Raw genomic sequence first — 14,219 nt, 5'->3', positions numbered from 1 at the left:
CGGTGAAATTTTCTTTTTTTTTATTAAATATATGTATATTTTTTTAATTTCGGGAAAACCAATTCTCATTGGTTCAATGTCAGAACGTTTAATACAAAAATCTTTCATAATAGTATAATAAATCTTTTCTTTAATGTTTTATTTTTAACAATAGTTAGATTTATTATTTTCTTCTAAATTTCTTGTTTTTTTTTTTGGGAAAAAACATCGCATCGCTTATATAAATATTTGAAAAGAGCGAATCTAAACAATGAGACCGATTTTAGCAAATTATGATTTTGAATTAGTGTGAAACTGAAATCACTTATTTTGAATAAGATTGGGAAGTGTTGTTCGTTATCAAAATAAGTCATGAATTTATGTTTTAAAATTATTAGGCTGGTACAAATTTTATTTAAAGTTTTTAATCCCCCCTCCCCCTCCCCATCGAAGTCGGTCTGAAAAATCATGGGGCAAAAAACTAATTAACTGAAATCAATTAAAAATGCATTCCCTTGCGTTTAGAATCATTTTTAGCATGTTTGGTTTCATTCAAAAAACTTTTGAATTTTTGAAAATTTACGATGTATTTATATTTTTTTATAATTTTTGCCTCCTCCCCATCGACCCCGGTCAGAGCCGAGGACAAAAACTTTGAAAAATGTTTGTATCATCCTTATAATGTTTTAAATAAAAGTCTGGTTTTTAAATTTATTTTTTGGATTCAAGCTATTTTCTCAACTTGTCCCGATATTGTGAAAACCCTTAAAAAATTCATATGAAGAATATTTCAGTAAAAAAGAAATTATTCATTAAATAAATAAGTTAAAATGGCTTGAACTTGAATGCTTTAAATTTTTAGAGCTGAATTTTATTCGTAAAATTTGAAAAACCGAACTTATTTAAATTCATTTTTTGTTTGTCCTTCGGATCTGATCGGAAACAAGAAAGGATGAAAAGGGAATTAGAAATTGAAATTGGAAATTGCAGCCTTATATTAAAAATTATTGTACTGACAGTTTCCAAAAATGCTTTACATATTGTTTCTGTGATGTCACTTAAAAATCACAAGTTTTCAAGCAATACATCAACATGTTTTTTCCTTGAGGTTTTTGACGTTGTACTTGTTGCCTTAAAATTTTATACCTTTTTAAAGCCTAAATCGCTTAAAAATGTCTAGGTTTAAATTTGTTTTCCAATTTTTGAGCCAAATTCAGAATGATTAAGATGCTAAGCAATTTACTGATGTTTAAAAAATATTAGTAACTACACTAGAAATAGTTTTATATTCAGGCCATTACTAATTTTGAGTTAATTATTTAAATTTTTTGTTTCCTCCCTCCCTCGACCTCGACAAGAGCCGAGAGACATGAACTATACATAAATTTTTAACTAGCCTTACATAATTTACAAATTTAAGAACAAGTGAATAAAATATATTGCAAGTAACTTATTTTCTCAGCTAACTAACCTAATAGGTGGATAGGTTTCAATGTGTATTCAAGATCTCGGTTTTGTAGAGGAAATAATCATATTCCTATGCTTTTCAAAGTTTATTTTTTTTGAAAGGCAATTTTTTATGAGTTTTGGGTATTGGTTATTAAAAAAATCTTCTTCCAGGCAAAGTGTTACATCTAAAAGTGACAGCTACCAAAATTGTTGGTTTAACAATCTTTGAAAATGGTCAACCTCACTATTTCTACAAAACTGATCTCACGAGTAGTACATTTTAAAGCCTATGCTCCAATAAGGCAAAGTCAATTAAAAAATCCGTACATAATATCAAACCAAAAACAAGCCGAGAAAGAAATACATTACTATTTTGTAACACATATTTCTTGAAAAAGACGATGAATCAAAACTTTGACGTCAAAACCCGCTTTTGGGAGCGCCGTGTCCTTCTTTTTGACACCCCTATTAGAACGCCCTGTTAAAACACTTTCCCACCGTTAAACAGGCAAGTAATTACCCAAACTTTCACTAATTCCCAGAGCAGCATCATCATCATCTTACGACAATCTTTGACCCAGAAACCACGCACATCTCGTAGAGCTTTCCCGTACAAACAAAAATATTCCTCCAGGGGGAATCCAGCAAAAAAAAGTACCCCCCTAAATTGGTCGAGGTCAGGAAACAAGACCCAATTACGCGTCCGCGTCCGTCGGTCCATCCCCACTGACCCAAACAAAACTCTACCCGACCAGAAATGGCTAATGAAGATGCTATTGATGGTCGTCCCCTCGAAAAGCGCCTTAAGCGCCTCAGCAAAAAAAAAGTTGATTGTTCATTTGACCAAGTGTCTCTATCTCTGGCTGTCTATTTATGGGCCCGAAAGTACCCAACCCTCCTCTCGTTTGACGCGCATCTAAGCAAGCCTAGAGTGGAAGCAAAAAAAAAACTGATTACAAGCAAAACATGGCCTGCTGCCCCTCAGAGCTGGAGGTCTTTTACTCAATTTCATTAATTTGTGAGACGTTTATTTTGGACAATCCCTTCTCGTCGTCGTTTGGGGTCGACCCCCCGAAGGAAGTTTGTTGTTTATCTTTCGTAATTTATACTCATTGTTGGAGTTTTTTTTGTTTGTTGATGATCACAGTTAAGAGGAAATGACATTCTCACTTATCTGAATGGGGGTTTGGTCGAGTGAGAGTGGAAGTTGTGACCCCGTGGCCAACTTGGATGATGTTGATTTTTCGCTCATTGCTTTATTTAATTAATGATGTCCACTTTTTCGGACAAACACAGTGGAGTGGTTTCGAATCGAATATTTTTTCTGCACTCCAAAAAACGCACCGAGTTTCAGCAACTCGTTCAATATTGATTTTCGATTTTGGTTTGTTTGATTAACAAACGCTTTTTTTTTATTTTCTACTGCCCACAGGTGATATGGAGATATTGACCTACTTCTTCGGCCCGGTGGGCATTCTGCTGTGCATCAACCTGCTGCTGTTTGCGTCGACCGCCCGCCAGCTGACCTGTGGCCTCTGGAAGCGAGACGACGTCAAGTCCACCACGGAACGGTAAGTGATTGCTGTCAGATGATAAAAACATCTTTGTCAATTTTTTTGAAAAAAAAGAACACTGTCATGTTTAAAAAAAATCTAAATTCAGTATTTTTGTATTATTTATTCATTCTTAAGAATTATAAATGTTAACTTATTCTTGAACATCTTTAGTTAATATCTTAGTTTTTAATACATCATTCCAATTGGTTCAAATCAACTATGGAGATGCGTTATAGGTAGAATGTATTTTAATTTAGTGCATTTAATGCACATTGTTATGATATTGATAAAGTAATTTTTTTAATATAGTTAAATTGTAGATATTTTTTTAATTTTTCCAACATTTTTTAAATCTGTTTTTGAAACTTTTTCTCAGCTCTGTGTGTATATTTGTCTTTTTTATATTTTTGGAAATATTTTTTAAAATTTTAACAAGAAATAGTTCAATATCAAAAAACAGTTAGGTAACATGATTGATTGGTTTGTTCAACTTTAATCATTTGTTAATTAACGATGGAGTTGCGTTATTGATAGAATTTATTTAAATTACAATCACAATAATGCTACTTTAGTTGCCATTTTTTTTTATTTCAATTAAATTGCCGATATTTGTGAAATTTAATTTAACTTTTCTGTAAAGTTTGCTTGATTTGATCTATAAGCCACAGTTTTTAAAATTAGTTTTTTTTACTGAAAACTTTTTCTCAGCACATTTATAACATATTTTTCATCTGATAATTTTTGGCAAAAAATATATTATTATTAACAAGAAATAGTTTAGGATTAAAATTGCTTGGCTGTCCAGCTATTTTCATTATTTTATTTTTGTTGATGATTTTTTTTTTAATAAATTTGTTGATTCGTTTTAATTTTCATTTAAATTTGTTGATGTCTGAGTTTTATAATGTACTTGCAATGTTTTTGTTTTTATCCAATTTTTATATCCTGGATGTCAAAGTTTTTGTTCTATTCAAATTCTATTTTAGTATTGTTAGCAAAAAACAATTAAGAAGAATGAACAAATAATTAAATCTGAAAAACATGAAACCACTATATTTTTAAGATTTGATTGTTTCAGAATAATAACAAAATCTCAAATATTATTGTAAAATTTTAATTTGACGAATGGTTGTCGAGCTCGTCGCTTTGAAAAATAAGGTCGAATTAAATGACACATAGAAAAATTTAATTTTATCATTTTTTATACTTTGGAGAGCTGATTTTTGAACTCAAAAAAAAAATTGAAAACAAATCTCAGCTTTTAAAAAATATGTGTAGAAATGGAAAAAGATGGACACTAAAAAAAAAATAAAAAAATATTTTTATTTTTATCATAACATATTTTTTTGACTGGACTGGATTTTTTTTCAAAACATTTAGGCTGGTACAAATATTTTTAAAAGTTTTTGTCACCCCCCCCCCCCTTTAAAATTGGCCCGAAAAATCAGGGGTCAAAAAAAATATTTTGCAATAAACTTCAAAATTTCAATGAAAATTCAAGTGCAACCAGCTGAAATCAAATTAAAATACATTCTTCTGCGTTTAAAATCATTTTTAGCATGTTTGGGTATATTAAAAAATCTTAAGATTTTTTGAAAATTTTCGATGCAAAATCTTTTTTTTCGATACAATTTTTGTATTTGTCAGATCTTAGATTTTTTGAAACCTAATGATTGCAAAACAACTGAACTAGTGTAAAATGCATTTTAAAACACTTTTTTCATTTAAATGTGAAGACTATGGCTTGTTATTTAAATTTTTATATTTTTTTATTTTTTTTGCCAGGGCCGAGGGACAAAAACTTTTTTAAATATTTGCATCTGCCTTATTTTAAAAAAATATGAAAATATGGGCAAAAAAATCCGTGTGCCTATTTATTTAAATATTATCATTTTCTTCAACTTTGCCAAAGACTCCAAATCGATCAGAACATTCACAAAAAAATCAGGTTGTCAGGTCAGTCCGAAAAATTTGAGAGCAAAAATTTTTTTTTAAAAAAACTGCAAATTTTCATTAGAAATATAGAAGTCAAATCAAATGAAAACAATTGCAAATGCTTTGTTCTGCGTTCAAAATCACATTTAGCATATCTGGGATTGATCAACAATATTTTTATGTTTTATGAAATTCCGATGTTCAGTACTGCAAAAAGTTGTTTTTTCGACAAAAAAAAATCACCAAAACTAAGATATTTTAAAAACTGGGCAGCTGTAAAATGTATTTCATACACATTTTGCATTCAAGTGTTAATACCATTCCTTGGAATCTTTTTTTTTTAGTTTTTATTTTTTTATATTTAGTTAAGCGTTTAAATGTTTTTTTACTTTGCCAAACATATAGGTCAAAAAATTCCTTCTCAAGACACAGATATTCGAATAATTACTTATAATTTTTGTATGGTTAGCTACCAATACTGTCTTATCTTTGTTATTTTTTGTTAAATTACGTTTTCATACAATGCCATATTTTCACAATGGAATGTAAAATCGTTGAAAAGTTTTGATTAGTTCTAAACACTGTTTATTACATTTTGGTGTTATTCTTTTATTATGGCAGAAACACTACTATTTTTTTCCTATTATGAAAGTTTTATTCATTTTACTTTTTGACTTATTTGTACTGATTTATTCCTCAAATTTAATATCAACAGATTTTTTTTGTTTTTGATAATTTTTTTTTCAAAAATGTAAAACAATCCAAATATTAAAAACAAAAGAAAAGTCGATTGGACTGAAGATATCATTAATAATTATACTAAACAATTTTTGATGTCGTTATATTACTTCCTCATTGCTTATTCATATAATTTCAATTGATAATGAAATATTACACAGTTTTCTGACATAAAAGTGTACTCAGATCATTAGATGTAATACATTAAAAAAAAGTCAAGGTAATTTTTCGTAGACTTGCTCAAAATGAACTCCTTAACATGGAAAATAAATGATTTTGGAAAGGCATATCAATGTGATTTAAAAAATACGTCTTTATCTGCAAAAGCAACTAAATATTCTCTAAAGTTAGTTATGAAATAATAAGAGCAAAAAAGGAAATAATCAGCGAAAATGACGTAAAGAACAAAATCTACAATAATAAATACGATTTAGATTTTAGTTTTCAAGGTTTGATGATTGAATGTTTTTAATTATTTTGATGTTTTTAATAATGTGGTTTCAGAAATATAGTTATTTTAAAAGTATATTTAATTTAATTTTGATGCGCTCAAAATTTAGTAAAAAAATAATGACAGCATTTTTTTTTTCTTCTCTCAGCTATTTGATGATTTGATTGAAAGAATCAGATGAAGATTAGGTTGAATTAAAGATTAGAAAATTTTGCATGATTCAGATATCGTGATGTTTGTAAAATGAAATGTTTTACTTTTATTATTATTTTTTGTAGTTGAATGAATTCTGGCAATTTCGATCTTTAGTTATGAATGTGAGAAATATTTTCAATGTAATACTTTTTCCGACAAGTAAAACTCATGTTCTGTTTATATGTAAATTTGTACAATTGGCATGCAACTGCATTAACAGTAACAGTTCAATAGGGCATAACTCTTGATACAAACAAGCTATGGCGTAACTCTTGGTTTAAACATGCCGTTCATCTCACTCTTATATCCAATAATGATTTTCAATAAAAGTTGTGAGATAAATTCCTACAATAGTTTCGCCCTATTGAAAAATGAATTTATAATTGTAGTTTTTAATCACACCCAGTAACAAACTTCTGCACTCAACTAACTCACCACCCTAAAACCCCGTCAGCAAGCCTTGCAATCCTAACCTCACTTCCTAATCCTTCCCTGTCAGAACTGAATCAAGTTCCTTCCTTCCTGATGCATCCAAGTAATCCACGACCTCCTCCTCCCTCACCTGCATGTCAGCATGTGCTTTGCTACTAATGCTGTTCTGTTCTGTTGCGTTCTTTTTCTCTTTTTCTCTATCTCGCATCCGTTTTGGCTGACCCAAATGGTGTTGATTCCCAACAACCTCTGCAACAACCACAACAACCAACAACAACACCGATTCCACCAACCACCACCAACAACAATGTGCTACCCTCTTTAGCCGCGGTCTGGTTTCTTCTCCCTCTTACAGTGCTGCCCTCGGACGCGTCTGCATGAAGCTGGTCGTGGTGATGGGCGTCACGTGGGTCGCCGACGTGGCCTCCTGGGTGTTCGGCGGTCCCGATTACATCTGGCTCGTCACCGATCTGATCAACGCCCTGCAGGGGGTGTTCATCTTCATCGTCGTCGGCTGCCAGCCGCAGGTGAGTGGTTTGAGAACTTTATTTGAGATTCTTGTTTTTTTGAAGTTAATTTTGTTGAGTTTAAATAGTCATTGGCCGTCAAGATCAAGCTGTTTCGGCTAGAAGGACCACAAATGGCGAAAATTAGCCTCCAAAAGCTGTACTTTGCTATCAAGTATGCGCATTGTCACTACTTGAGTAACGTCATTTTCGAACAAGCCACAACCGTCACGATCATCTGCACCTCTCTAAATCGTCTCGAGTAAAATTTTATTTATCACCGGAAACTAAATCAGAAAGAAAACTTTTTCCTAACCCGAAGGGGTCATATTCAATAAACTCGCAACTATTCCCCAACCCCAAACTCAAAGCTGAAATGAAAATGGCTAAACGCAAATTTGCAAAATCCACCCTGAAATGGTCCCCCTGGGGCACATAATAATTAGCTCCGAGTTTATTTCGACTCTGTTTTCCACAGAAAACCCTTAGGTGGTCAAATTGCAAAAAGTTGTCTTTGCCGGACCTGAAATTGCCAACTTGACTTGGAGCGCGTTTAAGAGTGCAAATATTTATCCGGCATCCTCGCAGGACCAAGGGAGAGGGGAAAAAAGGGTTAAAACGAGTTTTCCCCGTTATCTCGTGTGTTACAGGTTATAAACTGGCTAGGAAATTTATTTTCCAGGTTTTTTGGTTCTCGGGGTTCGCTGGGGGTTTCGTGGAAAATAAAACAGCATCTCTTGCTAGAGATGAGTTAGGGATGGCGGGGGAACCGCAAAATCTCATTTGGTTGCGTTGGACCAGAAAGGAAAAGTGGAAAATAAAGGTTATAATTTGTTTGTTGATCGATTTTAAATTCAACATTAAGGTTTTGAGTTTAAAAACAATCCTAAATATAACAAAAAGTTGAAATTTGGAAGGTTAAAAATTTTGTTGGTTGAATATTACCTCTTTTAAAAATATGTAGAAAAGTGAACCTGATGAAAATTCATCAGAAACTGTTGAGAATTCATCGAGTTCAATCGAGTTGAAAACATTTGTTAAATTTATAAATTTGTAAGTTAAACTTCTGTGAAGTTTATTCTAAATAAATCTTCATAAAATCATTAAATTTTCAGAACCCATAAAAAAATTAAAACTGATAATATAACCGTTACACACTAAAACCAGATTTTTGAATAATTCATGCATAATATTCAAAAACAAGTCCACCAAATTTCGGTAATGGTCTCTTAATTTGTCCATTTCACTTTTCACTGGCTCCACTCAGCGTTGCCGTTCGTTTTAATTACTCTAATGTTTGCAAACAAAAACTTTCACAATTATTAAATAACACCATAACAAGGCGCTGACCGCCCTGCCGTGCTGCACCCAGCGCAAACAATATTGAAATTTATTGCACCAAAATCTCATCGTCGTTTTTTTTTCTCCGCAACCCTCTCCTCTTTCCCAGGTCTGGTCCGCGATAAAGCGCCTCTGGAACTCCAAGACGGGCCGCTCGTTCACCAACACGACCCACGGCCCGCAGCACTCGAGCTCGAGCCACGGCCTGCCCTCGATGGGCGAGTCCATTACGAACAACACCTGCACGAACACGGCCACCACCACGACGACCAACTCGGCCGCGAATGCCACCGCCAACGGAGGAACAAACAGGGTTCCCATGGAAACGGTCTGTTAGACGGCGGCGGCTACTGCGATGATGACAGGTTAGAACTTCGTTTTTTTGGGGGCGAGCTGCATACTGGGCTGCACTAGATTCAAAGTTGGGATCTAGTAGGCCACAACAAACTTGACTGCTGGCTGAGCAGGGCTTCGAAATTTTGAAAACAAAAAAAAACGTTTTTCTTTTGGAGAAATTTAATCAAGCATTTACAGCAATACTGCCAACAAGTATACCTAGAATTAAGAGGGCAACAGTTTCGACAAATAAGAGTTGAATTTTTGGCGGAGCTGGAAGCGAAATGTAGAGACGACTAATTTTATGTAAATATTTGTTTCAGTGTACATGTTAATCCGCGCTTTTCTCTGTATATTTTTGATACCGCCCCCCGCTTGGACTGCCCTTTCTTGACACGACCTCTGGGCAAGAAAGGGGTCAGTTACCTTAGCTTTTGTTCTCGTTTATTGTTTTACTTTCTGGATAAGATGTTGAGCTTTAATTAGTAAGGTAAACTTGTCACCCCTCACCTCGTAAAAATGCATTCTTTGCCACATTTGACTTTGCTTACTAATTGCAAGAGAATTGTATTTCCTTTAAAATACTTACTTTTAAAAGCGGTATTTTGACACCAAACTGTCGTATTATTTCTCCCATCTGTAAATATTGTAATATTTATTATCACTTAATTTAGAGAATAGTCCGCGCAAACCGCAAAACAAAAAATGACTGAGAAAAATCAACACACAATATTTAACATTGGAAGTCAACAAATCATATAGGACAAGTAAAAAGTCGTTGTTTACTGCAGTTTTTCTGTAACATTTTTGACGCGTTTGTAGCCCGTAGTGCAAAACGAAATAAAGTAAACCCCCTTTTTGAGACGTGTTTTGAACTTTTAGTCGGCTTTTTTGAATAGTGTAACACGAAAAGTCAAATCCCACCGGAGAGACGTAAACAATACAAATAAAATAAATTACAAAATCTTCGCTAAACTTGGTAGATCTTCCACTTTTAACTGTAGAGACTACTACTAAAGAACTGTAAAACAAACACCACTCTATCGAAGTCGCTAGTCGAAATCACCCTATCAGTATCACTCTAACAAAGCGCAGCTAGGTAAAATCATTCATTTCCCACTCTCACTCTCATCAGTAGTTAACACAATTTTCACAAACTTTTAACAACGGAAGAAATCTGTAGCTTCTTGCTTCTAACGACAACTCCGCAAAACTTTGAAATTATTGACGAAATTTTTGAAACGTATTTATTCAATTATATCAAAAATAATATTAACGATAGAAAAAGAAGAAAAAGCACACATTAGTGAGATAAATCGATTTTATATAGCATTATACCGCCCGCGGACGCGAAACTAATCAATAGTAAACAAAAACAAAGTAAACAACAATTAAACAGTATTTGCCGTTTGTAGTCCGAAAATGTTTTATCCCACAAGTGTGTAACCTCCCCCCCCCCTTTTTCTCTCTACTCCAAAGCCGAAAATGTAATCGATAAGCAAGCAAAACAAAAATGGTAACACGCGCTATGACTAACAAACTTGCACGCAAAAATGCATAATAGAAGTAGATAAAAAACAGACAGTCGAAATAATGCAAGCTGAAAAGTATACATCTATTAAACAACTCTCTAGTTGGTAAGAGTGATAAGTGTCGAAAGCAGGGCTGCTTGCAGCAGCAGCAGCGCGATTTTTCTCTGATAATAATTACTGTAAACAAAGCAAAACAAAACAATACACATAAGCTAAATAGTCAAGTAAGCGATAGACCAAAACAAGTTGCAAAAAAACGAGTCTTTGAAGAAAAAAAAACTGAATTGTAGAAGGTGGAGAACAATAACAAAACGAACCGAAAAACAGGACGTGATTGGAATAAAACATCAATTATTGAAAATTACATTTAGGGTTGTTATTGTATCCGAAATATCCTTGAAATTTCAATCAACTATCGATCATAACATATACAGAAAAAAAATGAAAAAGATCCTTATTTTGGAACAAATCTACAAAAAATCTTATTCATTTTCAAATGATGGTTAGATTTTCAGACTTCGAAATATTTTTTATTGGAAAGAACAAAAAATTTATACTTCAAGAAATTGTATCTCAGCAACCAGCAATTCGATCAACAATGTCAACAAATGAAAATTGTTTTTTCAGGGGGGCTTTTCCTATATGAAGTATTTTTGAATTGCAAGACAGTGATCATTTGTCCATAAATTTCACCTTAAAATTTCTTTATCTTGAAAACGGTGCACGCTGTCAAAACAAAAGTGAACACTAATTCTCGATATCGAATTTGATTTTGCACCAAAAAATGATTTTTGAAATTTTGTTTGACAATATTTTAGTTTTTTTTTCGAATATCGTCATTTTTCTAATTCATCTTCAAATTCTGCAAATTCGAAACCCTGACACAAAGGAAGATATTTTAAGTTCCTTAAAAAAGTCAACAAATTTCAAAAATGAAAAATATGAATGTTGGGAATTTTAATTTTAGTATAAATAACTTGTTTCCGTGCACCTATTATTTTTTCCGAAATGTCCCAGTTATAAACTTTTACTTTGCCGAAGACACCAAATCAATCAGAATTTTTTTCTTTTAATTCTAAACAAAAAAGGTGCAGGTGGTTATGTTACACATGACCAGTATGACAAAGAACTTTGCAAGATGGTTGTTGAAATTTTCGATTACATTGTCTGGTCCAAATTTCCCAAGATTCACTAGATTCATAATTACCATAAAAATTGATACCCATTTTGCCCCTACTCTTATGGTTCGGCAAATGTCCCCCCATCGGAACATCACCGTGGCCTCCGGCCACTTCGGATTGTGGCCACTTCTGCTGAAATGTCAAATTTCATATCTAGTATCAAAAATCATAAAGTTTGATACCCATATTGCCTCAACTCTTATGGTTCGGCAAATGTCCTCCCATCGGAACATCCCCGGGGCCTCCGGCCACTTCGGTTTGTGGCCACTGCTGCTGAAATGTCAAATTTCATATCCAGTATCAAAAATCATAAAGTTTGATACCCATATTGCCCCTACTTTTATGGTTCGGCAAATGTCCCCGCCCCTCGGAACATCCCCGGGCCTCCGGCCACTCCTGATTGTGGCCACTACTGCCGAAATGTCAAATTTCATATCCAGTATCAAAAACCATAAAGTTTGATACCCATATTGCCTCTACTCTTATGGTTCGGCAAATGTCCCCCCATCGGAACATCCTCGGGGCCTCCGGCCACTCCGGATTGTGGCCACTACTGCCGAAATGTCAAATTTCATATCCAGTATCAAAAACCATAAAGTTTGATACCCATATTGCCCCTACTCTTATGGTTCGGCATATGTCCTCCCATCGGAACATCCGCGGGGCCTCCGGCCACTCCGGATTGTGGCCACTACTGCCGAAATGTCAAATTTCATGTCCAGTATCAAAAACCATAAAGTTTGATACCCATATTGTCCCAACTCTTACGGTCCGGCAAATGTCCCCCCATCGGAACATCCCCGGGGCCTCCGGCCACTCCGGATGGTGGCCACTACTGCCGAAATGTCAAATTTCATGTCCAGTATCAAAAACCATAAAGTTTGATACCCATATTGCCTCAACTCTTACGGTCCGGAAAATGTCCCCCCCATCGGAACACCCCCGGGGCCTCCGGCACTCCGGATTGTGGCCACTACTGCCGAAATGTCAAATTTCATGTCCAGTATCAAAAACCATAATGTTTGATACCCATATTGCCCCAACTCTTACGGTCCGGCAAATGTCCCCCCATCGGAACATCCGCGGGGCCTCCGGCCACTCCGGATTGTAACCACTACTGCCGAAATGTCAAATTTCATATCCAGTATCAAAAACCATAAAGTTTGATACCCATATTGCCCCAACTCTTATAGTCCGCCAAATGTCCCCCCATCGGAACATCCCCGGGGCCTCCGGCCACTCCGGATTGTGGCCACTACTGCCGAAATGTCAAATTTCATGTCCAGTATCAAAAACCTTAATGTTTGATACCCATATTGCCCCAACTCTTACGGTCCGGCAAATGTCCCCCCATCGGAACATCCCCGGGGCCTCCGGCACTCCGGATTGTGGCCACTACTGCCGAAATGTCAAATTTCATGTCCAGTATCAAAAACCATAATGTTTGATACCCATATTGCCCCAACTCTTACGGTCCGGCAAATGTCCCCCCATCGGAACATCCCCGGGGCCTCCGGCACTCCGGATTGTGGCCACTACTGCCGAAATGTCAAATTTCATGTCCAGTATCAAAAACCATAATGTTTGATACCCATATTGCCCCAACTCTTACGGTCCGGCAAATGTCCCCCCATCGGAACATCCCCGGGGCCTCCGGCACTCCGGATTGTGGCCACTACTGCCGAAATGTCAAATTTCATGTCCAGTATCAAAAACCATAATGTTTGATACCCATATTGCCCCAACTCTTACGGTCCGGCAAATGTCCCCCCATCGGAACATCCCCGGGGCCTCCGGCACTCCGGATTGTGGCCACTACTGCCGAAATGTCAAATTTCATGTCCAGTATCAAAAACCATAATGTTTGATACCCATATTACCCCAACTCTTATAGTCCGCCAAATGTCCCCCCATCGGAACATCCCCGGGGCCTCCGGCCACTCCGGATTGTGACCACTACTGCCGAAATGTCAAATTTCACATTCAGTATCAAAAACCATATAGTTTGATACCCATATTGCCCCAACTCTTACGGTCTGGAAAATGTCCCCCAATCGGAACATCCGCGGGGCCTCCGGCCACTCCGGATTGTGGGCACTACTGCCGAAATGTCAAATTTCATATCCAGTATCAAAAACCATAATGTTTGATACCCATATTGCCCCTACTCTGATGGTTCGGCAAATGTCCCCCCATCGGAACATCCCCGGGGCCTCCGGCCACTCCGGTTTATGGCCACTACTGCCGAAATGGCAAATTACATATTCAGTATCAAAAACCATAAAGTTTGATACCCATATTGCCCTACTCTTATGGTTCGGCATATGTCCTCCCATCGGAACATCCGCGGGGCCTCCGGCCACTCCGGATTGTGGCCACTACTGCCGAAATGTCAAATTTCATGTCCAATATCAAAAACCATAAAGTTTGATACCCATATTGTCCCAACTCTTACGGTCCGGCAAATGTCCCCCCATCGGAACATCCCCGGGGCCTCCGGCCACTCCGGATTGTGGCCACTACTGCCGAAATGTCAAATTTCATGTCCAGTATCAAAAACCATAAAGTTTGATACCCATATTGCCCCA

General features: G+C 35.8%; 1 protein-coding gene across 4 annotated transcripts in view; it reads left to right on the top strand.

Moving 5' to 3' along the window:
- Window positions 1-10,814, top strand: part of LOC6053464 (probable G-protein coupled receptor Mth-like 1) — a 234,845-nt gene extending 224,031 nt beyond the window's left edge. For 3 of the 4 annotated variants that reach the window (XM_038251412.1, XM_038251411.1, XM_038251413.1), the window contains exons 6-8: window positions 2,861-2,999; window positions 7,061-7,262; window positions 8,692-10,814. In XM_038251412.1, the coding sequence (XP_038107340.1) occupies window positions 2,861-2,999; window positions 7,061-7,262; window positions 8,692-8,919 (569 nt within the window). In that variant the 3' untranslated portion in view covers window positions 8,920-10,814. The remainder of the gene's footprint in view (window positions 1-2,860; window positions 3,000-7,060; window positions 7,263-8,691) is intronic. The other variant, XM_038251414.1, reaches the window with a different exon arrangement.
- The last annotated feature ends 3,405 nt before the right edge of the window (window positions 10,815-14,219 follow it).

Source organism: Culex quinquefasciatus, chromosome 2, assembly GCF_015732765.1.
Source record: "Culex quinquefasciatus strain JHB chromosome 2, VPISU_Cqui_1.0_pri_paternal, whole genome shotgun sequence".
Classification (NCBI taxonomy): Eukaryota; Metazoa; Arthropoda; class Insecta; order Diptera; family Culicidae; genus Culex; species Culex quinquefasciatus.
The sequence above is the reverse complement of the archived record's forward strand: the minus strand, read 5'-3'. Positions and strand labels throughout refer to the sequence as shown.